General features: G+C 43.3%; 1 protein-coding gene across 1 annotated transcript in view; it reads right to left on the minus strand.

The window, feature by feature from the left end:
- ZEB2 (zinc finger E-box binding homeobox 2) overlaps window positions 1–27,500 on the minus strand; it is a 197,680-nt gene that overhangs the window by 31,323 nt on the left and 138,857 nt on the right. The window contains exons 4-7 of the mRNA XM_015424491.1: window positions 23,662–23,733; window positions 6,228–6,416; window positions 5,321–5,535; window positions 2,857–2,965 (exon numbers count right to left, since the gene is read on the minus strand). Of these exons, the coding sequence (XP_015279977.1) occupies window positions 2,857–2,965; window positions 5,321–5,535; window positions 6,228–6,416; window positions 23,662–23,733 (585 nt within the window). The remainder of the gene's footprint in view (window positions 1–2,856; window positions 2,966–5,320; window positions 5,536–6,227; window positions 6,417–23,661; window positions 23,734–27,500) is intronic.

Below are 27,500 nucleotides of genomic sequence, written 5' to 3' on the forward strand. Positions count from 1 at the left end.
TCCCAGGGAAAACCAGAGAGTTTTCCCTTGGATGACCGTGGCCCCGCCCCCAGCGTGCCTGGCGTGGTCGCGTCACTTCCGGGTGATGTGCACGTCAGGGTGGGGTTCCCACCCAGACCCGATCCGCCAGCGGCGGGAAACAGGCCTCTGGGGCGGGGGTTTCCCCGCCCCCTGGGGGGACTTGGGAAGCCTACCCACTGTAGCTACAGGCCTGCATTTTGTGCAACAAGCTCTCCCCTAGCACAAGGAGTGGTTTTGCCAGACTCCTCTTCTTCACTGCAGCCCCTTTCCACCCCAGTGCCACATGGGATTTTGTCCAGGAGGCTGCCCAACCTCAGCCTCAGCTTTTCAGGGGTCACTATGAGCTGCTGGGAAAAGGGAAAGGCTGGGGAAGCCATCTAGGAAAACTGGTTCTTGCACTGATAGTTTGTAGGGGCCATCCTATGGTGTTTATTGTACTGTGCAAGGTAACTATAAGGCCTTCAGGAGAGCAAATTCTATGCAAGACACCCAGTTCTGGACACAGGTAGGTGTATGGCATACACATTGCGCTAACAGTCATAAAAAGTTGGGGTTTTTTTGTTTTGTTTTGTTTTTAAAGAATTCACTAGAGAATAATTTTTAGCTTCTGTTCCTAAGCAGTCAGGCCCTTGCTCTTAGTAATGGTCTAACTTGGTACAGGCAGCTTCATATGGTTGTAATCTAATCCCTGCAGTTTGCTTTTGCTCCTAGCCGTTTTGCAGAACTGTGCTACCAAGTGTTTGGTTATTCTTTAAAGCTTCTCAAAGTCAAATTCCTCGTAGCGAAGATAAGCAAAACAAAGGGACACAATCTAGGCAGAGTTGGGTACTTCTAAGCCCCACTGACTTCAGTGGGAGCCTTTTGCACATACTTGTATTTCTCACATTAGACTCAGTGGGACTTCACAGTGCTTAACATTGGCTGGATTTAGGGTTGCCAACCTCCAGGTGGTAGTTGGAGATCTTCTGGGATTAGAACTGATTTCCAGGTGACAGAGATCAGTTCACCTGGAGAAAATGGCCATGTTGGAAGGTGGACTCTATGGCATTATGCCCCACTGAAGTCCCACCCCAAACCCTGACCTCCTCAGGCTCCACCACCAAAATCTCCAGTTATTTCCCAGCCCAGAGCTGGCAACCCTAGCTGGATTGTATCTAAGATTTGCAAGTACTGAGCTGCATTTGCAAGAAGAGATCAAGTGCCTGCGGACTAATTAATATAATTGGAATAAAATATAAGCCAAATATGCTCTATGAATTTAGGAGAACTTATACACATGGCAAAGATTTAAACCCTCCTTTTCTAGCTTTCAAATATGGCAATATGAAGTCTCTTGCTATTTTAAAATAGGAATATCAAAACCAAGAACATCTAAGAGCCTCCTCTTTAAAAATAATGTATAAATGGGTCCAAGTATTATCATTATTGGACTTACAGAAAAAAACTTCACCAAATGCTGAGGACCTCTAGGTTAAAGGGAGAAAACTAAATAGCATTTGGATTTTCAGAGGTTGGCAAGATGTCGCCATACATGAGATGTTGCTTATAGGGTGAGATGTCATTTATATGCTAAGAAGCCACCGTATATCCCACTGTCACGTGTTCTGTTCCAGAGACCCACAGGTACTCTGATATCCATCTGGGGTTTTTTTATGCACACAGAGTAGGCCTATTTATTTCAATGGAGAGGACGAATTATGCACATAAAGGAACATACGTGCACAGTGGCAGCTGGGGAGGCAGCTCACCAATAGGAACTACCTGTTGCTACTGTGGGATGACCGAGTGGGGCTGGGAATTCCTACTCTAACCCGAGGACACCAGGAGAAAGTGGTGGAGAGGCCTCCATCAGTATCTTGCAACTTTGCAGCCTTCCTCACTGATGTCAGCAGTCCATACCCACAACTACATATGTGCACAGTGCTGACCACTGCCTCTCTCCAGTGCTCACGCAGAGGGCAGAAATTCCCCTCCACTTTGTGTCACCCAGAGTAGCAGTCGGCAATCTCCACTGGCAAACCACCTCAATGGTTATGTTTGTGTGTGCAGCTCAGCTGCACCTATGAAATAATAGTCCACTTAACACATTATGCACCATTGAACTGGGGTTTGCTGTTGAGTATGGACTCATTGGGCAACTGCAGACAATTCTACATCCCTGCAATGTATACCTGGACGACAGAAGTGTTTGCTGCATTTGTATTTAACACGTACATAGAAATCATTTCACAGATACATCTGAAGAAGTGTAATGTGTTAAGAAGTTCTAGGTTGGGAAGCTCACTGGGTGGCCTTAGCCAGGTCAGTATTGCTCAGCCTAACTTCCTGCACAGGGTTGTTGTGAGACGAAAGAGCTGTTCTGAGCTCTTTAGAACAAGGGTGGCATAAAATGTTATAAAGCAGCCATTCCAGGCAAGGGGGCTTGACATGCGTTTTGGAGCTCCTGCACCATTCGGCTGGATGGAAAGTAGTCTGGTTCATCTTCTTGCATTTTAAAAAATAGAAGTATCAAAAACAGGAGCATCTAAGAGCCAAATGAACAAGAATCTCTGAATTCCTCTGAGTCGAAATAGCTTCAGGAAGCAATTAGAGTTTAATTAATTAATTAATTAATTAGGTAATAGGTTCTGCTGTTTCAAAAATCTTCCATGGAGTGTGTGTGTGTGTGTTTTAACTGCATGGAAAAATATGAGGATGAGTCAGATATAATTTATTTAAGTACTCTGGTTGATCTAAAAAACAAAACTGTGTAAATTTTAAGCAATCATTTTTTTTCTTAAATCGCAGCTAATTAAACACAATGCAAATGAGAACCCTGGCACCCCAGCAACTCACCACTGTGGATTCGCAGGTGTTCCTTCAGATGGTGTTTGTATTTGAAGGCCTTGCCACACTCTGTGCACTTGAACTTACGATTGCCTGCTCCTTGGGTCAGCATTTGGTGCTGGGAGAGCAAAGACACCAGCATGAATCTTATGCAAATACACACAGAAACACATATATGTAAAAAGAGATTGTTTATTTACTTATCCGTTAAGACTAAAAGATCTGTGCGTACATTCATTTGCTTCATCAGTGCTACTATGAAAATCAAAATATTGGCAGTAAACTTGAAGCAAATCTGTATGCACTTTCGACATTTGTTTTGGAATTATTTCCTAAGTCTTTCATCAGCAGGGCAATATATTAAGGCACGAAGTGTTGGGAGGAATGGATTTGTTAATTTTTCAAAGAAATTGAGATTTGTAGTGTTTCCGGCATATGCAGAAGTGCCTTCAGACAGGCAGTTTTTAAAACATTCCATTTATTGTCCATCTGAGCCTTTTAGTGCTGGGATAGATAAACAAGATTCATTTGTGTTATCAAATGCAAGAGCAAAAATGCAGCATGAGGCTGTAGCTGCTGGGAAATCCTGATCAGAGAACTGAACTGTTTCTTTTTTTCCCCTCTCCTTTGGAGCGATGCTAAGGAGGGGGGGGGGGCAAAACAAGAGAAAAGTTGGCAGAAAGGACAACTTAAAAAGCAGAATAAAGATAGAATCAAACACAGCTTGACCTTTCTGCACAAGTGAGAAAAGTGCTACGACTTTGAATTCTAAGTGGGGGTGGGGGGGGGCAAGCCACAGTCATCTAGTCTGGATGTTCAAGGTAGGAGGTCAGCTCCCCCCCCCTTTCTTCCTAAGCAGCAATGACACAAAAGCCTATTGCAGAAAAGACAGCACAGAAACGGTATGACAACTGCTAGGGTGTGCTGAATCTTCCCACATTCCTAGTGAGACAGATGGTGTTACATGGGACACAGGGAGGGTTGTTCAAACAGCAGCAACCTTCAAAGATCAAGCAGAGCCCAGCCCGCCAAGCGCCATTGAGGGACCAGCGCTCATATGTTGCTGAGTTGCATAAACAAACAGCAACAGCTGCTTTGTCTCCCCCCACAGCCCTCAGAGGACTACTATAAACTTTAGTTGTGCCACTGTTAATATGATACAATCATTTTAATTTACTAATTGTAAATGCCACGAGCAAATGAGGGGACTTTTCAACACCAAAGCTACCATTCGTAATGCGCCAACACAATCACACTCTTGCATGTGAAATTTAAGGCAGTTACGCTGGATAAATATCCAGCTATTTCTCTCCCTCCACCCCCCACCCCGTGTTTTGATAGTAAGAAGTAGTTGAGGGAGGGCAGACTGTGTCTCATTTTGTCGGGGGGGGGGAATTATTTCAGATTAATAATTTGCTCTATTCCTTAAAAATGAAATGTTATGCTAAACCTTTTAAGAATCATATTTTATGAATAACAGAGATTAAATGAGAGAGACTGAGCTAATTACCAAATTGCTTGATTAGAAGGTGTGCCTGATACATTTTTGTCTAATTAAACATGTCATTTACAGAAAAACAAAATATGTAAAGCTAAACCAATATGAGCATTTTGTTCTTCAGGAAACAGAAAATGCTGTCATTCCAGTGCAATTGGACACAATACATGTATCTAAGTTTAAGACTTGTGACTACAGCTTCTCTTGCAATACACAAATGCAAGTTTTAAGGACCCATTCTCCAGAGAACACAAAAATATATTTTTACCATTTCAAGAATTTTCAAATATAGTGCTTAGTTTTGAAACAGAAGAAAGTCTATCCATATAATTAAATAAGATATTCAGTTAAACCTAACATATCTCTGATCAAGGAATCAATGTCATGGGATGTATAAACTGTAGCAATGGTGAGTTCCTTATGTGGCTACATGTTATTAAAACTGTCATGAGGCATGTGACATATGTGCATTTTGAAATAAGATCTAGTAAAAATGTTAACTTAGAAACTCAATGAAAAATATACACAAGGCTCAGTGAAGAGTAATGAATGTGAGAAAAAAGATTAACAGATCTTTGAGATGTCTTTGAGATCCTATTTGGAAAAAATGCCAAGCAAAACTAGGTGAAAAATGGAATTAAAATTGCTGGGATGTTTAATAATGTATAATTAAAATGCCACAATTTCATTCACATTTTGAGGAACATAAAAAAACGAAACTAAAGTTAAAGTGCAAATAAAATTTCTAAATTAGAAATTAACACAGTCATTCGATCGTGAACATAAGACTATTAAATCATATTAGAAGAGACCATCAAAAAATCATTTAGACCTCAATTAAAGCTATTACCATTAAAAGATCTGCATCTTCAAAATGCCATGAAAAATTAATAATGATTGCCAATCAAAGCAATATCATTTCTCTAAGGGGTTATTATAGAAAGAAATCACTTAAAACAAGTCCCCCACACACACCTGATCTGTCCCCGGCTTGTGCGTCACCATATGCCGCTCGAGCTGGGTCCGGTAAGCAAACGTGTAGTTACACAGAGGGCAAGGAAAGTTCTCCTCGTTCTTCTCATGGCGGTACTTGATGTGCTCCTTCAGAGAGGTCAAACGCTTGTAGCCCCGATCGCAGTAGGGACAGGTCAGCAGTTGGGCAAAAGCATCTGGAGTTCCAGGTGGAAGGTCTGCAGCCGAGAGACAGAAGAGAATAAAGCAGGCCAAAAGGTCAGTAAATCAATGGCAGCTAATGGGCTTATTGCCTGGGATGGATTGACAAGAATCATTGCAATCTGCCTTCACCGGACTGCCATGATTTTTTTTTTATCCAGCCTGGAAGTCACATCAATGATTTTTATACACTTAGGAAAAAAATCATGTTACAATCATTACAAAATACATTCAGAAATCTCTAGCCTATTGTTAGCTAATTTTTGGTCTTATTTATTGAGGCTATATACTTAATTACCAGTTGGTTGCCTCAATACACAACACTATCTATTTCATCCTCTTGGACTTTTCCCCCCTTTCAATTACTTATTAAGAAGCAACAGACTTTACAGATTCAGCCAGTAGTCCTTCGTTTGTGCCATACGGAGCCAATCATCCCGAAACGAAAATCAGATCAACAAACCCACCCCTTGAAAATATAATCCTTAGCTCTCACTGTTATTTTTTTCACCTACAAAACTGTCTGAATCTGCTGACTAAAAAAGAAATCACAATACGCTGAAATGACAGTCCCAGTCTTTCCTCATGAAATTCCATGCTTCTGCAGCTGTTCTTCAATTTTAAGGTAAACAGCCAGGCATGTAGTACATTTATAATTGAACAGCTGCAAGAGGTCAGGAGAGTGGCTGAAAATGAATTCCATCCTCACCGTTTTCTTCTTGCCCATTGGCCTCTGGAGTGCCAAGGCGAGACAGTTCCTCAGGGGCTTCTGGGTAAATAATGGCTGTATCACTGCGCCGTAGGTACTCTGCTATACTGACTGAGTGTCCATCTCCTTCCTCCAGCTTTCTCTTGGTAAAATATTCTTCAAAATCCGATGTGCAATTTGCATTCTTAACTGAAATAGAAGGGAGGGGGAAAGAAGGAGAATAAATGGTTTGGGGCATGCATTTTCTGCATGATTTATATGCTTATTTCCCAAAAACAAAACAAAACGAAAATGCTCTCACTTGTACTGGAGCTACAAGTCTATCTTTTGAGTATGAGCCTGAAGCCTCCTTTCTCTTTCTTCTAGGACAATCACTGAGAGCGCTGTGATTTTAGAGAAAGTAGATCAGGCAAATCCCTGATGATGCCCCTCATCAATAAAGAATGGCAGGATCAATCTTGGGGTCCAACCCTGCACATGCTCCTCTTTTGTTGCAATAAACAAACAAAAAGTAAGCTTGTGTACCCTATCCATGTGTGGTGTCAGAATGTCTAGTATTATAGGCTTCTATATGATTTTGAAGACCTGCACAACTTTATGATAGTTTACAAAGATTATTTCTGAGAAACAGTCTTCAGGGTGCAGTTCTGCTCTCTGTCTTTAGCAACTCTATGTCACCTCAACCATAAAGATTAATGAGATACCCTGGGTTTGGATTTTACAAAATTCTATGGGTTGAATTTGGGCCTATAAAAATCCTTACCAGGTGGGATTTTCAATATCCTAAAGAGCTAACCTCTGGACTGTATAGCAGATTCTATCTCGCCTTGCCAGAAGACCAGGGCTTTTTTTGTAGAAAAAGTCCAGCAGGAACGCATTAGCATAATAGGCCACACCCAGCAGCAGAAATTCATTAGCATATTAGGCCATGCCCCCTGACTGCACCACTCATTAGCATATTAGGCCGCATTCCCATGTTACCAGAAGTGTGGTCATCCAGCCACACCCACCTTTTGCTTCTTATTCTGTTTACCTTGTTTGTTGTCAAAACTCAGGGCCTTTTTTTGTAGCAGGAACTCCTTTGCATGCTAGGCCACACACCCCTAATGTAGCCAATCCTAATGAGTTCCTGCTGTTGGGTGTGGCCTATTATGCTAATGCGTTCCTGCTGGGTGTAGCCAACTTGGGAGCCAGTCGGAACTCCGTTCCTGTGCGTTCCTGCCCAAAAATAGCCCTGCAGAAGACTGTTGGTCACTTGCCTGCAATTCTCTCATGTCTGCTATGAAAGAGAACCACTCCTCAGTAATGGTTGAGAAAACTTAGAGAAATCAGACCTGAGGAAAAATAAGGGGAGATAAGGTACACCTGCAGTGGGGACATATCATCTTCGTTTTCAAGTAGGTATAATTCTGGCCTAATTAGGATTCTGGCCCTAGGTTGGTCCAAGAACTAAACAACTGCTTTCCTATTGCCCTTATTTGTTCTTTTAAAGAGCAGTGCCTTATTCCCCCCTCCCCCCAAAGAAGGTATGTTACTTAAATATTTATGTGATGCCTGGAATAATTTTACACAGAGAACCACCTATTTCTACAGCACAACAATGTGAGGTAGTGCCTGAAACTATTTTTACAGTCTTTACTGAAGTTTTCTTTTCCCTCCCATTAAAACATAAACTTAGTATATTTTAATTGCTCATGCAATGCCCATGAAAAATAATGTGCTCTGGACCACAAAACATCCTCTTGCTAAAATTAATCATTTCCCCGCCTGCTTTTTGAAACATTACATACAGGAACAATTTGGTATACCCTAGGATGTTACAGAAAATTATTAATCCAACTGTATAGAAGACCCAGAATTCAATCCTTTGCCTAGTTATGCATGTTGAAGACCACTGTAATCAAATGGGATGTGTGTAAATGAGAGAGGAATTACAGCATCAGAAAACACAGTGTTAGGGGTTTTTTGCTTTCTTTTAAGTTACAACAAATACCTTTTCAAGACAGACTTGTATTAGCGGTTACTTTTTATTCTTTGGGCTTATTAAGGTTTTGCTTCATTTATTTGGTTAGAACAGATGATAAACTGAGAATCACAATGCTTAAAATATTTTCTCTCTCATAAGGCAACCATAACAGAGATGAGCTCGATTCTGCTCTTTCTTACAATAGCGTAAATCAGCAGTATCTACCTTAAAATCAATGGGGCTGGATTGATAATTAGAGAATGACAGGAGCACTAGATTTACATCACTGTAACTTAGACTGTGGGAGGAAACCAACACACAAGGTTACTGAAATATTTAGCATCCTTGCCTCAAGGCAACAGATAACGGAGAAAATCCATTATAGTGCCATGAGTGGTCAATGGTATTAGGTTAAAATCAACTAACACCACTATTTGCTGAAGACTAACATTTTATTCTATTGCATCTATCAAAAGTGGATTATGGCAAAAACTGTTTTGCAAAAGAATCTAAAAGGATACATCCACTTCTACAATATTAAAAAAAAACCAATCCAGTAAAAACTTAGAGCTGCAACTACTAAATCCCAGGAGATGCCTTAATATCATTTACAGAAGGAAGCAATTCTGGCAATAGCCTCATGGATGTTGTTAATAAAAATGTTTCAGTTCCTGTCAATATGCCGCAGCTTTCTTCAATGTACAACCCGCTGAGTTCAAGCTAAACACACATACAACAATATCTCAGATAAAGGCCATGATTAATATGGATGAATTTGATAAGATAAGATAAAATAAAGACTGACACAAGAAATGTATTGAGTAACAACAGAGGAAACAGAAATCCTAAGCATGCTTCAAATGGTTTATCAATCTAGAAAACAAATTTAGGAATGCCATGGGGGGGGGGATTATTGTCTGAGACATTATTTGAAGAAAGATGTATGCCCCGACCTAATCACAATTGAAACAGTCATCAATTCATATCTGGTGGTAGCAAATTTCAAAGTATTTAAGATTCTAAAAGAACCCTTGAACTTATGCTACTATTTATTGGAAGACATGAAAGTTGCTTATTAGACCTTCATTTTGGGGGAGACCACCATTTCAGATGTTAACCACTATCCAAATAACCTTGCAACTACTACTACCATGGCTACTACTCATAATGGCTAAATATTCATGAGCAGTCCTCTGAATACCAGTGCTAAAAAGACAACATCATGGGAAAGCCTTCGGCTCTATGCCCTGTTTGTTTGTCCCAAGAAATGAAGAATTGCAGAGAAACAATATCATATATAAATACAAAATACTTAAATTATAGTGTAAAAAGACTCTGAAACTTATTTCTGACTTTAAGGGATCACTTTTTTTGTGGGGGGTATAAAAGCAACTCATATATGCTTCAGTTCTCTGTTTGTTTGGCTGTCCAGGGCAACTGGTTAGCCACTGTGTGGAAACAGCATGCTGGACTACAAGGACCACTGGTCTGATGCAGCAGGCTCTACTTGTGTTCTTATGCAACTAGTTGCACACAAGCAGGGGAACTTTAGATGTATCTCTTGAACAGCAGGGCAAATCACTTCTGAAACAGAGGCAAGTTTCAAAAACAATTACAATATACCACTGGCTATGCAGCCAACTGTTCAAAGGGAGGAAGTTTAAAAATTCTACTTATGTGTGTGCATGTACTAGCCTTTTATGTTTTTCTTATAACTTTTGCTTTCACACAAGCAACATCAGTTGTGGCTTTCCCCAGGAGAAGAGTAGCTTCTCACAGGAAGAAAAGACAGGGTGGTGAGTGGTAGAGTTTGTGCTGCATTTTACAGAGACCGCTTTATAAACACCTACCACCTGTTCACCAACTTGGCCTGATTTCTGGACATGATGCCAAATCTGGCATGCCATGCCAGTCTTCTCATTAGAAGGTCTGCTCAATTGCATTTTCTTTCACTTGCTGATTTTTTCTTTCTTTCTTCAGGCTTGTTCACATATGGTTTCAGATCTAATACCCATTGTTCCCGTTAATTTCATTGAACATGCATTTATTATTTATTTATTTAAAACATTTCTATGCTGCCTTTTCACCCAAATAGGGTCTCCAAGGAAGGCAAACCTCAATAAAACATTTCAACGTATAAATAAAGTATAAATAAAATAATTCAATAAAAACATACATAGCACACAAACACACATAACACCACAACCAGGGAGGAGGGCCAGTAACAGTTATTGGAGGTATGCCAAACAAAACAAAAAAAAGGTCTTCATTCACTGGCAGAACACAAAGATCGAGGGAGACAGATGAATCTTCCCAGGGAGGGAGTTCCTAACTTTTGGCATCATGACCAAGAAAGCTTCTTCTTGGGTTGCCCCAACATCTAGCCTCAGAGGGTGGGAGCACCTGAAGCAGGGCCTCCAAAGGCAACTTCAGTGAACAGGTAGGTTCATATGGGAGAAGGCAGTCTTTAAGATATGATGGGCCCAAACCATATAGGGCTTTAAATTGAATGGGAGCCAGTGTAGATGGAACAAGGCTGGAGTGATGCGGTTCCTACAACGAACTCCAGGTAACATTCTGCCCACAGTATTCTATACCAACTGTAGTTTCTGTAGACAGCCTTCAAGGGTAGCTCCCTCCATAGAAAACGCCGCAGTAATCTAATCAAGATATTAGATTGCCACCACAGTGGCAAGATGGTTCCTGCTCAGGAAGGGCCACAGCGGATCAGCAGAACCTGTGGAAAGGCACCCCTGGACAGTTACCACCAGTTTATCCAACAGGATGCCTGGGTCCAGCAGCACCCCCAAACTACAAACCAGGAGAAACCCTATTTCCTGGGTCAAATCTTTCCCCCATGTGTAGCTCCTCTATTTTGTTGGGATATATGTGATTTTTACACCAGCTGAATAATGCACTATCCATTTTCAATGCACTTTTGCAACTGGATTTTACCCTGTGAAACTGCAAAATCCACTTGGAAATGATTGCTAAAGTACACTGAAAATGGATTGAAAAGGCATTATTCAGCATTATTAAGGGCGGGAAGGTGCTGGCTGGATATTAGGAAAATTTTTTTTACAGTAAGCTTTTTTAACAGTAAAAGTTGTTTAATAGTGAAATCAGCTGCCTAGGGTGGTGGTGAGCTCCCCCTCACTGGCAGTCTTTAAGCAGCAGCTGGGCAAACACCTTTCAGGGATGCTCTAGGCCAGTGGTGGCGAAACCTATGGCACGGGTGCCAGAGGTGGCACTCTGAGCCCTCTCCGCGGGCACGCATGCCATCGTCCCAGCCAGGCCCAGACCATCATTAAAATATCGAATTCTCTGCCAAATAATTTTAAGCAAATGAAAGCATTTGGGATTGCTTTCCTTACTTTGTTTGGATCATCTTAAGTTAATGTATGAGTTGTTTTTTCTAAAGTTAAACCTCAGTATTCAGGTTAAATTGCCGTGTTGGCACTTTGTGATACTTAAGTGGGTTTTGGGTCGCAGTTTGGGCACTCGGTCTCTAAAAGGTTTGCCACCACTGCTCTAGGCTGATCCTGCATTGAGCAGGGGGTTGGACTAGATGGCCTGTATGGCCCCTCCTAACTCTATCACTCTATGTGTAAAAGCACCCTTAGTGTCAGTTTGTTATCCCCCTCACCCATTCCAAAAGTGCCTTCAGGCATCTGTTCACAGTTTCCACAGTCTTCCTGGGATCTGCTGGAAGCATGAGATAGAGATGAGTGTCACCAGTTCAGTTTGACCACTCCCAGCAGCTTTACTTAGATGTTGATTCGGATTCGGGCGAATCGGGCAGAATCAATTTCGGCCGGCATAAAGACTCCTGCATGTCAATCTCGGCAGTACCAGCTGATTCAGGAGTCTTTCGGCCAGCCGAATGTCAGGGCAGGAGGGGAGGGGGGTTGAGGGAGAAGCTCCAAACTCGCAGGTTAGCTGCTGGAGCCTCTCCCCAAGATACCAACCATGTTTCAAGAACATTGGACCAGAGGGTCCAATTCTACGGGCCCTCAAACAGGTTGCCCCTATCCCCTCCATTGTTCTCTATGGTGGGGAAAAAGTTACTTTTTCAGCAGCAAGCCGATTCAGATCAGAGAATCTGAATCGGCCTGCAGCAGCCCGAAAGGGGTTCGAATGGGCCATTTTTGGGGATGCATTTGGTTCGAACTAACCGAATGCACATCCCTAGCTGGAACCTAGAGAAACTCTGTAGGCCAGAGGCCAAGGGGCAGACCAGCAGTCGCAGGATACCACACTCTGAAACCTATCTTTGAAGAAGAATCAAAACCACTGCAGTACAATGCCTCCCAGTCCCAATCCTAACAGGTAGTTCAGAAGGATATTGTGATAGATGGTATCAAAAGCCACTGAAAGGTTCAGAAGAATTAACAGGGTTGCACTCCCTCTGTCCACCTCCTGGTGCAGTTCATCCACCAGGGCTGACCAAGCCGATTTAAGTCCCATAAATCATGCCTTGAATCATACTGGAATGGATCCATACAATCCACTTCATAAAGTTGCCCAGCTACCACTTGTTCAATCACCTTTCTCAAGAACTGGTACATTTGAGACTGGGTGGTAGTTATTCAACTCTCCTGGATCCAGGGCAGATTTTTTCAGAAGTGGACACACCCTCTCTCAGGAAGGCATTTACTGTCTCCCAGACCCTGTCTACCAGCCTCCTGCCCAGCAGATTTAAGTAATCAGGAGCTGCAAGGATTATACAAGCCGATGGTAGGTCTCAAACTTCAAGGAACCCTGATCACATCCTCAGACTGGACAAGCTAAAAAGTATACAACACAACTGAACAAATTGGCACAGTGGAACCATTAAATCCTGTCACTATTAATGTAGAGTTCAAGTCGAAGTGGATGCAAGAGATTTTATCTGCAAAGTGCATAGAAAAAATATTCCAATGGGCTGCAGAGCAGTCCACCTCCTTCTTTAGGCTTCTGACCACCTGGAAAAGTTCCACTGTATGCCTCCCACCCATACTCCAGTTATTGTCAGCCATGCAACAAAGTAATAGCCTGTTGAAATGAATGAATGAATGCCATGACCTGGATAGCTCAGGCATTCCCAATCTCGTCTGATTTCGGAAGCTAAGCAGGGTCGATTCCGGCGAGTACTTGGATGGGAGACCACCTTGAAATACCAAAGGCAGGAGCAGGATTTATTCAGTCTACTTTCTGAATACCCTCCAGGCCCCCAGTAGGGATCAGTCACCAGAGGTTGCCATGACTTCCAAGTGAACACGCACTCACATGTACGCATACACACATGCACATATGAAAAATACAAAAAAAAAACCACCAAAAGAGAAAAGAAATGAATGAATGAATGACAGAGTATTCAGTATGTTGAAATTTGCAAGACTGTGAATATTAAATAGTTCTCTGCCCAAACACTGACACATGGCTAGCCCTTTTCATCACTTCAAATCATGTTTTTTTAAGGGTCAACATATTGTTAAGAAAGGAGGAACTATGAAGTACTAAGTTATTGACCCAAGTACAGGACAAATATCATGGATGAGTTCTTTCTAAATTATAATGCAGATTTCCAGGTGGACAGTGGGAAGGTAGGGGTAGGGATGGGCACAAACCACGAAAATGTGGTTTGTTTCGGTTTATGGTTCATGGCGTGCTCAGTTTGTGAACCACAAACTGCCACCCAGCATGCTAGACACACTCAACTCATGAGGGATCTCTGGTGGACTCTTCTCTACCTGCTCTCTGAGTTTGGTAAGGATTGGATTTATGGGGTCCAAGTTAAGCCTTCCCGAAAGAAGGTGCCCCCAGGAAAGGTACTGGTTCAGGAGGTTCAAGTGTGTATAGAAATGGACCTTGTGCAAGCTAGAGACATCAAACTCACTGGGAACCTCCCCCCGGTGCTGTTCTGCATGCCCTCCAAGTTATGTACAGATTGGACTTTAGGGGTCCAAGTTATGCCCCCCCAAAGATGCCCCCAGGAAAGTGCTTTTGGGGGAAATGTCAAGTGCAGGTTCAAAAGTGTATAGAATGGACCCCTTGCAAGCTACACACACCAAATGCACAGGAAACCTCACCACAATCTCTCCAAGTTGGGGGTGGATTACATTTCTGGGGTCCCAGTTATGGAACCCCCCTCAAAGGTCTCCCCAGTGCTCTCTCTGGAAAAGGCAGCTGCAGTGACAGGAGTCTATGGAATGGCTCAAACCAGTGACACAAACTAACAGGGAAACTTCATCTGGGCATACCCCCCCCCATCCAGATACTGGAAGCAAGGCAAGCATACCCCCTATGATCACAGCCCCCCCAAGTCTCCAAAGGCAGGTTCTGAAGGGCAGAAAGGCAGACATCCCCAGAATTTTGATAGGGGCTTTCCATAGCTTGGCAGGCACACTAGCCACACAACACAAGCTAGGGAAGCATGCCCACAACTCGAACAGCCCACCCCCTAGCTGAAACACACAGGTCCAGAGCACACCTTTCAACCAGGGTGTATTCTCCTACATAGCAAAGGAATAGAAACACATGTTGAGCTGGCAGAGTCATCCCCAAGTCTCCAAAGGCAGGTTCTGAAGGACAGAAAGGCAGACATCCCCAGAGTTTTGAAAGGGGCTCCTCAAAGTAACCTCACTGCAGCTTGGCATAGACCCCTGGCAAGCACTGGAACCGAGCGAGGCTTGTCCACAACACTTCCAGGAACCCTGTTCTGTGGAGGATAAATGTGAAGGGAGGTATCCAGTGGGGGAGCTTCAATGAGAAAGGGTTGAGTGTAGGGCCAGCCCACCTGCACCTGGCAGAGATGGCCATCCTCCCACCCGCCTGCCTGCGCCTGATCTCCAATTGGCAAAATTGCCCCTTGAAGATCAGAGAAAGCTCCCCCCGCTAGAAAAACAGAACCCTTTAAATGCTGTTTTGGCCTTATCTCTAAGCAGGGAATCGCAGCTCAGAGATCAGGGAAGGCATACAGCCATCCCACTCCCTCCCCCACTACCTCCTCCCCCTCCCTTGTTGTCCCACACAATTTCCCCATGCCCCACCAACCAAACATTTCTGGCTACGGGGCTGGCTAAGAATGTCTCCCAGGTGGGAGAACACCCACTCACTCTGGATACCAGTGGGAGGGCAGGAGAGGAGACCCCTAGCCATGCAAGAGAGGTTGAGCCAGATGACAACGTTGTGTGACCAGTACTCCAGGGGATCAGCATCAGCATATTCAGGGGACTAGGTGAGGTACTCCCTCACCATCACCTCTGCCAAATTCTCCACCGTTGCACGCCTCGCATCCCCACCGATGCTGACCTCCCAGATCACCACTGGCAACCAGTAATGGGGCTTCTTCCTGGATGGGCTCTTCAGTGCAGAAGTGCTGAGCTGCAGCTCTTCCTCCTCCTCCCCAGCCTCTCCCACCCACTGTTCCCTCTGGCCACATCTGTTGACCTGTAGCCTCTGAACTTCTTTGCAGAGCTCACACTTCCATTGCATGAGCTCTGCATTCTGAAGAGCAATATTGCCTTTTATCCGGGGGCGGGGCAGTCACGGATACAGACCAGCTTGTATTCCCCTTCCTTGTAGAAACGATGCAAGCTGGTAATGATGCCCACCTGCAACCTCTCTGCCAAGGCCCAGCCCTTGAGTCAGGGGGGTGACTTGCCCCAGGCTGGCCATATAGGCACAGAATGTTTGTGGTGTCCTTGAAGGGCTTGAGGACATGCACCATTTATGAGAAGATCAGCCAGTCATTGGAGCTGATGCTGAGCTCCTTTTCCCTGTGCTGGATGGTCATGGAGGAGATGACATCCTGCACTGTGCTCTTCTGCTCCACCAAAAGTGCTATCATTTTTTAAAAGAGTAATCAAAAGTGCTATCGTGGCATAAGTGGAGTTCCAGTAGATGGGTACATCCAGGATGAGCCACTGGTCAGACTCATCCCCCGCGCCCTGCCTCTTGCACAGCACACAGGCAGACTTGATGCTGTACAAGAAGTGGGTGGCCAGGTGCCGACAGGTCTCAAGCAAGGACTGCATCTCGATGGTGGCAGTGTCCCATATGGCCTTGACAGTCCTCCCCAGCCCCAGAGCATCCTTCACCACCAGGTGAAGCATGTGAGCCAGGAAGACAATGCCCTTGAGGCGTGCAATGTTCACTGCTGCCAGCACATCAGTGCTGGTGTCAATGACCATGTAGCCACGGCCAGTGTTGCCACCACCCACCCACTTCCTCAGGCTACTCTGTATCACTGTGGTGATGTTTTGTGCTGTGTGGTCTGCACCCATCCCCTACACATACAGCAGAAACACTCTGTAGCCCAGTAGCAGGACTGTCCCCTGACAGTCTAAACAGAGAGGCTGTCTGGTTGCCACTGGTAGTCGATGAGGAAGAGGTAGCCATGCTGCTGGCTGTTCCAGAGGTCTGCCATGAAGTGCATGGCTCTGCCTTGTGCTCTGGAGACCTGACCCTTGACAATTACCACTGCAGAGTGGTGCATGGCTGGCAAGACTCGTCAGCTCATGGTCCTTCGCAAGGGGGTAGAGTACCAGGGAGCCAGCTGTTGCAGCAGACAGTAAAAGGCAGGTTTCCATGAGGGAAAATGGTTGGTCATCCACAAGAACCATCTCAACGACGAGACGAGTGACTGGTTCCTGGGCCCTCCACATAGTCCTTCTGGATGGCACTGTTGGTGCCCCTGGAGATATAACGTCTTAGAAGGTGGCCTGCCTTGATGTGGGAATCCTTTCTCGGAGGGGCCTCCTGCTCCCCCTCTGCTTCTCCATGCTGAGAGGAAGTGGGCCTATTCTTCCTCCTGTTGGCTGCAGTTTTTTTCCTCCAGCAGCAACATAGTTGGGTGCATGCTTTAAAGGTTCTTGCAGAGGATGGAGGAGGACAAGTGTTGGGGATTTGTGCCCCTCTAGACATGCGTGTGGCACACTTGGCACTCAACCACACAGGGGTCACTGGGGAGGGTGTGGAAATACTTCCAAACTGTGGGCTGGAAATGAGGCCCCAGGATTGGAGAAGGTGAGAGGCAAAGCTGCTTTCTGGCGCTGGTCTGAGAAGGGCCACAGAGGGGTGTACTTGAGGCAGAAGCAGCAACAGAGTTGGAATGTGGAAGGGGAGGACGCTTCCCTCCACCCTCTGAATCACTGCTGTCAGAGTCCTCCTCTCCAAAGCGTGTTAGCAACTCAGGGTAGCATTCTGATACCATAGAGCAGAATGGGAACTGTGTTACTGGCAGCCAGCAGTGCTTGTTAAGATTTGGAGGGCACCTACTGGTGTTTCCAAGGCTGGAGAATTCCATCCCCTCTGTTGCTTTGAAATTTGGTATACATTTTGATTAAGTGGGGACAGTCTGTCTGGAAACGTACATTCGCAAACAGCCAAAACCCACTTGAAAGTTTGTGGAAAGTTCATGCCAGTTGACCTGTCACAAACTTCAGTTCGCAAACCACGAACTGGCCAAGATTCATCATAAACCTTCGTGAGCCAGTTCATGCCCATCCCTAGTAATGGGAAACCCGTTAATTCTGACGGGTAGACTGGTGGGTGCCCATACTGGTTTGAGGGCAATAAAGTGTTTCCATGAATTGAAATCCTTCCACCGATAGAAATGCTCCATTGCATCCAAGCCATAGTCCAGAAACTGGAACTAGCCAAGACTGCAAGACCATTACTTGAGCATTACAGGCTCATATCCCAGCACAAATATTTAGGGACAGGATGCAGAGGATTTTAAAGTGGGTTCTACGAGGACGTATTTGAAACAGGTGATTTTTCTCAGCCTTAGAATATGTCGATCAAAACCTTATCATTGCCCCTTTAGCCAAAATATTTCATTCCCTTTCCCATGGGGACTACCCTACGTCGTTTTGCTGCAAGAATAAATTAATAATATGACAGCAATCATTTCTTGTTTCCTCCCTCCTATGCTTCTGGGTCTAATGTTCTATGTTCAACTTTCCTGAGCTGGGCAACAAATTATTTCAAAAGCTATCTTTGTACAGTAGGCTATAATTGCCTCCTTTGATATTAAATGTCTCTGAGGTTCTAAAACTTGTGGATTATTCATTTTCTGTGTATATTAAAGGAATTCAGGAGCTAAGGCAAATGTTTATACTTAAGTTATAAACCTTAAAACAGTGGGATTTACTGAGAAGCTGACAGATCCTTAACTGAAACAATGTTAGCATTGAGATTGTATATTAAAGATACAACGTGAACTGAATTCAGGTCAGACACTTCAACATTTCTCTTCTGCTACTGAGAAGCATTGGGCTTTCAGCATTGCAAGCAAAAAAGTGCTCTCCTACCCCACGCAAATGGGTCTTCTAGGGAAGGTGAGCTTCCCCTTGTATGCACTTTGTGGGCTTTCTATGTATTTAGCCACATTCACTGATTCCTTGTGAACTTAAATTGCACACAGAAATCGCATTCCCATCTGTGAGTCCAGCTTTTTAGGAAGACGTAAAGTGAGTGACCTCACCAAGGAACTCTTGTTTTAATTAAGGAGTGGGGCAGGGAACCCTTGAAGCCAGAGGTATCATAACTTCATATGAGCATAAACCACACTAAGAAAAGGAGATGTTTAAAAGACAGGCTAAAGAAGCTTGTGAGGCTAGTTATTTCTTGCGGGAACTCTTGCTGTGAGAGGGAGATAGCTCCTAATCGGCAACAAAGCTAATAAAACCACAGCCTTCATTAAGCAGGAAGTGGCTGGCCTCCATTGGCACATACAGATTACAGTGTCAAAACTATCAGTCCTTCCAGCCTGCCAACTTTTACTTCCGTTGTCGTCTCTTCAGAGAACTCTTTCACTGCTTATACCAAAATACATAAAAATACTCTCTGCAAAGTTTATTTGTCTGCTGCCATTATTAATATAAGAGGCAGAGCTTGTTTATTTACATACAGAGCATCTGCTCATCCCTTTCCTAAAACTACGTAGAAAGCCTGAAATAAGCCTCAAAGCTGCAATGCTCTGAACTAGGGCTGGTTTTTTACCTGTGTGAAAGTACATGAAATTAATGACTCAGATCTGGTCTAATTGGCCACTGCTATGAGCCATCAACAGCATTTGGTGGTTGAACTGATGCCTGCGAAACATTCTTGTAGTATCAGCACAGTTTTTGGTGGACAGATGTTTACAACACAACAGCAGTTTTCATACTGGGACTTAATAGGCTCATGAATACCTTCATGAGGTGGAACTACAACTGAAATCAGGTAGAAGCCTTTTTGCTTCTGGTTAGCTGAACTACGGAACTTTGTAATCTGTTGTTATCTACTGTATGTGTACTGGGTATCCATTGATACATACCACTCAGGTGTTTTTTTAAAAAAAATCAGAATATTTGCCCAATTGACAATGCAGACTATGGCAGTATGAAGTATGAAGTTACATGTGCATGAGCCTTGTAAAAATAAACAGAACAAGAATGACACCTATATGCAAAACTACAGCCTAGAGAATCCACACTCTTATACAGAGGCATGTCATTGTCTCACAATGCAATCCTAAACAGAGTTACACTCTTCTAAGCCCACTGAAGTATTTAGAAGGGTTTAATTCTGCTTAGGACAGCACTGGCAGCAGGTATCCAGGCTGTCAGGTAGAGGTTTTTTGTATTACTTACTACGTGGGCCTTTTATCTCAAGATGCTGGGGACTGAACCTGGGACTTTGGCTCTTCCACTGAGCAACATCCCCTTCCCAGATGGTACTTGGTAATTATGTCCACATTTGTAGCACTGAAATATTGTGGCCATCATGTGAGTGCATACCTAATGGACATTGTTTTGACCAACATTCCATTTACCTCGAGGCTAGACTACTGTAACGCTCTCTACATGGGGCTGCCTCTGTTGCAGATTTGGAAGCTGCAACTAGTGCAGAATGCTGTGGCCAGGTTGTTGATGGGTCTTCCTAGACGGGATCACATCTGGCCTGCACTGAAAGCGCTGCACTGGTTGCCAATAGTGTACCAGATTCGCTTCAAAGTGCTGGTTCTCACCTTTAAATCTCTATATGGCCAAAAACCAGCCTACCTAAGGGACCGCCTTTTCCTACATGTTCCCCCAAGGGCACTACGGTCGGGGGACCAAAATCTCCTGGATGTTCCAGGCCCCAAGACCATCAAATTTGCAATGCCCAGGGCTAGGGCATTTTCGATGGCGGCTCCTATCTGGTGGAATGAGCTCCCAGAGGAGATCCGGGCTCTGCGGGACCTTGTACAGTTCCGCAGGGCCTATAAGACAGAGCTCTTCCGCCAGGCTTTCAAATAGGAGCCACCACCACTACTGTTCCATCAATGCCCTATAATCTCTGCACATTTTCACCACTGGTACGGGTACCATCGGAGGGAGCGGGACGTTCTTAGGGGATGACAGGGCAGTGGCTATATGCACTGCTGTCGCTGTGTAGCTATACAATCGAGAACACCATCTTGGTTTTACAACTCGGAAGTGAGTAGGGGAGCACTGAAAATGTCTTTTTATGAATCCTATTTAATTGTCTATTTTGTATTTTTAGTGTTTTATACTGTTTTATTGTTATAATCTGGCAAAATGCCTCTGTTAGCCACCCTGAGCCTTCGGGGAGGGCGGGATATAAATCCAAATAAATAAATAAATAAATTTAGAGCCAACATGTTTCAGCTGGACCTTAGTTTAGTGAAAGGAAGACATTATTTGGGTCCATTCCCAGATCTTTCCATTAGATGTGCAGTCTTTTCTGCAGGCAGGATAAGAATATCAACAGACAATTTAATTACTCATTGTTATTACATTTTCCACCATTTGTAGTTATAGTGGTTCTTTTACAGGAAGAACAATAAATTGCAGACATGTCTCGAGGCCTGATGGGAAAATCCTAAAAGTTTTTATCTGTGGTCCTTTTTATAAAAAAGTCAGATTTATTTCTGAGTTTAAAATATTAATAATATTATTTGGAGCTTTTTAGAAGAAATTCTTAATGTCACTGCATATGAATCCTGCTGTTCAAAAGCAGAACAGGTAACAAAAATTGGTGAGTTAATGTTACTCAGTTGATTACTCCCCATTACATAAAGTTAATGTACAGAAGAAAAAAAGAACAAAGAACAGAACCTCAGTGCCAATAGGGCTTTATTTTTCCATTATTTTTCTCCACAAGAATTAGGCAAGTCAGTTTGTTGTGATGTCTAATAAGAACATGTGGGTGTATACTAGCAGTAGAGATGTGTGAGTAATAAAATCCTTGCACAATTGGTGCCACCTTCTTTAACAACATGTCAAGTGGGTACCAAATAGGAATCTCATATCATAATGGAACTTGAAAACAGCTTAACTAGGATGGAAACAGGGGTAGGGGAAATGGGAAATAACTCTTCTGCCTGATTTCCAAAGATATTTTTTCTCCATTTTCCTCAAGTGAAGGTGTATTCACCAGTTTAGCATTATCTTAATCTAGAAGAATAAGAGGAGAAAGAGAGTGGATTTATATCCTACCCTTCACTACTTGAAGGAGTCTCAGAGTGGCTTACAATCCCTTTCCCTTCCCCTCCCCACAACAGACACCCTGCTCCCTCTAAGCTGTGGAGTTAAATTCTACTTGGTGAGCCACTGGCATTAAAGTTGTGAGCAAGCAATTTGGCTACTGTATAAATCAGTTTGCTCTGGAGTCATCCTTTCTGAGCTAAGACAAAAATGTGTGAGCTAGAGGCTAAAAAACTGTGAGCTAGCTCACACTAACTCAGCTTAGAGGAACTACTGCCAGTGAGGTAGGTGGGGTTGAGAGAACATCTCTGAAAGAACTTATGACTGACCTGAGGTCACACCAGCAGCTGCACGTGAAGGAGTGGTTCTCCCGGATTAGAGTCCGCACTCCCAACCACTACACCAAACTGGTTCTCTTCTAAACTCTCAGGTACCAAACACTAGAACTGGTTTACATTTTACAAAGTCCTTGTGGCCATCATAAGAGCTTTGGGTCATATAGCCGCGGGGAGTTCCATGTTTTCCAGGAGCCTGATTCAAATTTGGACTACAGTCCTAAGCATCCTCCCATGTGATTTTTTTCCACTGCCAATCCCCCCAGGGACCTCCTATTTGCTCCACTAGGAAACTATGTGCAATGAAGGCATAAGTTTTGCCAGCTCCCCAAGGTTATTTCAGGCCATGAAAATGGTACTGGGGGATGGCAAATGTGAGAACAATGAAGAACCTTCTGCATGCAGGGTGCAGTTTTCTGTGTGCCTGGGAAACACGGAACTCCCAATTCATGTGTGGTCCAAAGTCCTTGTCACTGTCATAAGGACTGTAACATGTGCATCAGCCCTAAAACGATGGAAAGAATTTTGTCAAATACTGATGTTTCTCACAATAAGAATAGTTCACACACAGTCCTGCAATGTGTAAGCTATCTATATAGGAAATGTTGTATAAAGCATGGAATTACTCCTGTCAATCAAACAAAAAAGAGCTTGAAAAGGCACAACTTCTGCAGTTGCTTCAAAATAAATAAGAGAAACAATTTTCTGTATTTTTTCAGCTAATTAACAGATCACTTAGAAACAATGCCTCTTCAGCAGCAATGTTCCCTTCTTTTAGTCTCTAAACAAGGATGGATTTCTGAGAACAAGGGAAGCATGGTCTGATTCAGTATAAGGCAGCTTCACATGTTCATGTGCAAGTCTAGTTTGTGTTTATCAGTATACAGAATCATAGAATCATAGAGTTGGAAGGGATCTCCAGGGTCATCTAGTCCAACCCCCAGCACAATGCAGGAAATTCACAAATACCTCCCCCCACACCACCACTGACCGCCGTTACACGCCCAGAAGATGACAATAAATCTCCAGGATCACAAGCCAAAGTGGCCTGGAGAAAAATTGCTTCCTGACCCGCTCTGGTGGGGAGGGTGGGGTATAAATTTGATAAATAAATAAATACATAATGTGGCGATCAGGATTTCCCTGGGCATGTAAGAAAGGGCCACAAGAACTAAGCACTGATGCAACCCTTCCTGCCCTCCCTCTCATGATATGCTCACCTTTTTTTCTTTACGATTAAAATGCTCCAGGTTTCAGAACAGTACGCTGCATGGAACAAATGATTTAAATGTTGATATAAAAAATGTACCCAATCAAGGTACGTGTACAGGCTCTTTCACAAAAAGGTAGGTGCGGCAACCTTAAACTTGGTCACCTTTGCTGGGGAAACATCTTCTCACACTACTGAAATGCATTTGCTCCCAAGGACACTGTCATAATCAACGGGGCAGAGGCAAACACCAGTGAAACTATCCCAGCCCCATCAATTTCTGTCGAAAGTTCCACACCACCAAGACTGGACCACTAGTTTATATCAGCTCAAAACCATCAGAGAAATTTACAAATACAGGTTGTTACGAATATTAGAAGCTTCCAGTTAGAAATATGAACAATGTGGCCTATTCTTGCTGTTGATAGAAAAGTTAACCCAAGATAATGGGAACCAAAAGTACCTGTTCCGTTGTTTCCAGTGGTCTGAATGGCAGGTTCAGGCCCCATGGTGTCATACTCCTCCTTCATTTCTTCTGTAATACAAAAATGCCCTTTTTCATTATTGTAATTGAGAGAAGAGCTTACTAAAACTGCAAGCAAATTGAAGTAACAAGAACGATTCTTCCAGCAAAAACAGTGAACAGGATGATTGTAGGTCTCTGCACAATGGCTTTCTTCGGGCGATTTCACAGATTTGTTCATGGTAGCTGAACACTGCAGGCCTATTCACATGTTACAGTGAATGCATGCACATCCTGCCTGTATGCGCATACATCTGTTTGTAAGAATGAGCCACACACCCTTTACTTTGCAAAACTGAAAACAGGAACCAGTACATGGATAAATGTGAGACTGGTATCACACGTTCAGCTGTGCATGCACTGAAAGTAACGTAAGAATTACTCAAAGAAAAAAGTTAAGTGTACACTGTAGATTGAGTGTATGTGTTCTATGTAACTTATGAACAGGGGTATATTTCATTTCCACACGGGTAGACCCAGCTATCACCAAGTATGGTTTTTGTAGACAAATGTAATGTGTGAATTGAGTGATTACATTCCTGTTAATCTTAGTGGTCAAAAAACAGTATCAGGATCACAAGGAATCGCCTACTAGATCCATGAACACACATGTCATATGTAACATGTGCATTCTAAGAAAATTGAGACTGCAGGGAGGTATGAGATACATATTTAAGATTTGACATTGTTTACTATAAATGTTACAAATGGTTAAAAATAGCAGTATCTTTTAAGGCCAATGAACAGCCCTTCCTCCATTCCCCAAGCCAGTTAGAAATAGTAAATGACCTTATTTTAATAATATTCTAGATGTATCTAAATTATTTATATAAAGAAGCACAGGAACATTACTTGACATGACATCAAATACATACAAGGAAATTCTGAATAGTTAGCCTCTAGAATAATATAATCTTTTTAGCTTGCTATCTTTACTTTGCAAATAAAGACCTGAATTTAGCAGTGGAGAAATGTAAACTTTTTGGAGACAAATTTCCAACTTTTGCACATGCATATTCTTAGCTTGGGACAGATTCACTCATTATTCTGGTTTACTTGTGTCACTTACATAAGCCCAGCTGGGGCTACTGGGGTTCTTAACCACAACAATTTTCATGATCGCCAGGGCACCTTCTTGAGGCTTGGGATTGTCAGAGCTGCTGGGGCTTTGCATTTGCAGTTCATAAACTCATATTTAGCACTGCTCACGTGAATAAAATACTTGTGTGAACAGGAAAAGTTATTAGAGGCTGTGGTGTTACTTGGACGTTGGACCAATAATTTGAGCCATTTTGCCAGGAAGAGTCTAGAAAGAAATGTCCATCAGTCAATTTGCTTTTGGTATAGTAGCTCTGTGCAGAAATGCATCAAGCTTCATAAGGTGAGAGTAACTACACCTTTACTTCTGGAGCTAACAGACATCTACATTAACATAATTGCCAGTAGCACCAGTATAACATATCCAAGCTCCATGGCTCAGTGGTAGAGCATCTGCTTGGTATGCAGAAGGTCCCAGGTTCAATTCCCACCATCTCTAGTTAAGGATCATGTAGTATGCAATGCAAGAAACTACTGCTTGAGGCTCTGGAGAACTATTGCCAGTCTGAGGCCCCGATCACATGGGCTGGATATCGTGGGGGGGAGGCGTGGCTGTTTGCCCCGGAGTGAACTACCGCACGGATCAAACGTCCCACCCGACGTCCCGCTGACGTCCCGTGGTTGGGGGGAGGTGCCGATCATACCTCACTCCTGCAGCGCGGCAAAGAAGCAGCGCCGCGGGGGTTATGTTGTTTTTTTAACCCAAGTTAAACCCATTGGGTGCTTGTGCGCACCCGTGGAGACTTGACAAAAAACCCCTTTTAGCGAGGGGACATGGGCGGGCGCCAGAACTACCACCAGAAACGTGATCAGACGCCCGCTCATGCCCCGCGGTTTCCGGAAACTAGTACCTCGGAGGTACTAGTTTTTTACCCCGCATCTTCGGAGTGAAGCCTCGGGTGAGCCACGGGAGCTCTACGCTTCCCAGATGTGGCGGTGAGATCGCGCCCGGAAAATCCGCCTATCTTCCATCTCTCTGGCGTGCCTAATGCTTCGTGTGACCGGGGCCTGAATAGACAATACTGACCTTTGATGGACCAAGGCAGTATAAGGCAGTTTCATATATGTTCATACCTACAGCACAAGCATAATGTCATGTTATGCGGCATCGTGCTCACTTAGCAGCATTTATTTATTTATCTAGCTCATTTATGCACCACTTTCTTCCCACTGGGGACCCAAAGCAGCTTATATCGTTCTCCTCTCATTTATCTTCACAACAACCTTGTAAGGTAGGTTAGGCTGAGAGTCTATGTCTGGACCAAGGTCAGCCAGCAAGCTTCCATGGCAGACTGGGGATCTGAACCTGGCTCCACCAGATCCCAGTCTGACACCCTAACTACTAATGAAATAAGACTTGAGGAAGGATTGTTAGCAGGCTCCAGAGAATCACAAGTGGAGTTCTACTGGTAGAATGGGGTTTCCCTCTCTCTTCCTTCCTGCTACAGGTACCACCCAGTGGGTACAAGAGGATTGCAGCAGGAGAAGTGGAACTGCAGTATGCCTTTCCCTTTGCATAAGTGAAGTGTGTCTGCTCACGCAAGCAGGAAACTGGATCTAAGCCAATAGATCTAAGCCAATGTCTTGATTGTGCCAGTTATATTCTATCAATGCTACTAACAACCCCCCCCCCCCGCACATCAGTAATTGAAAAAAGTATCCTATAAAATTTTGGCCCATTTATTTTCATATACTTCTTCCCAGTCTGAATTCTACATTCATATATTTGCTGAATAGGTATGCATAATCATGATATGTGCCTAATATTTAAAGGGAAACATCTAGACAATGAACTAAAATAGTATAACAGGTATAAAAATGTACAAGTGATGGTGAACCTATAATCGATCTGAAGAGACAGAAAATTGTTAGAAATCTAATCATTTAAATGTTCAACGTTATTAAAACTGTTGCTTTGCTTTTTTTGCAGAAGGTTTTTAGAGGATAGAAAACGGTACAACATTAATCCATTTCTATGACAAACATTGCACAGAAGAAGCAGAGCTGTGTAAACTGAAAGCTATTCTCGGTTCATTCCTAAATTTATAATCTTGGGAGTATTTTTCAAGGGTCACATTTTACAAGTAATCAGTTGGTCGAATAACAGGACTTAACTGTATCATTCTAATCAAAACTAAAGCCAAAGTGACTTACTTTAAAGCTTTACAATTAGTATACAACATGGAACTATGCATTGTCGCTTGAAATAAAAAGAAAAATCTTCAGTTACAATATGCATGCGTAAACAGGCATTAATTGTATCGAGTATACATTTATTTTGCCTTCTCTACAGAACATTTTTACATGGACAGTGTGATCCCAAAACCTTCAGAAATTGATAAGAAGTTTTGTAAGTTGTTGTGCATTGCAACAGAACTGTGGTATGTCTTGTGGCAGCTTACCAGAAAGCTGAATCAAGGTACAGTACTTGTGAGAGGTTTAGTGCTGGATATAAATATAGCTTGTGTGGATTTTTTTCCCTTCCTTGATCAGCTCATGTGATTTCTGGTAGAAAGGAGTCACAAGTTTGTTTCCATCTGAGGGCACATCTACCCAGTCACCAAGGGGAAAACAGTTAACAGCATTTTCTTATTTCTTTTGCATAACAGTGGCAATGCTAGATTTCAGCTGTGTTTCCTTCCTCATTGTAATTTTCTTCTGCAGCACAAAGAAGTTACATT

The sequence above is a fragment of the Gekko japonicus genome, unplaced genomic scaffold (genome assembly GCF_001447785.1).
Source record: "Gekko japonicus isolate JY-2015 unplaced genomic scaffold, Gekko_japonicus_V1.1 scaffold124, whole genome shotgun sequence".
NCBI lineage: Eukaryota > Metazoa > Chordata > Lepidosauria > Squamata > Gekkonidae > Gekko > Gekko japonicus.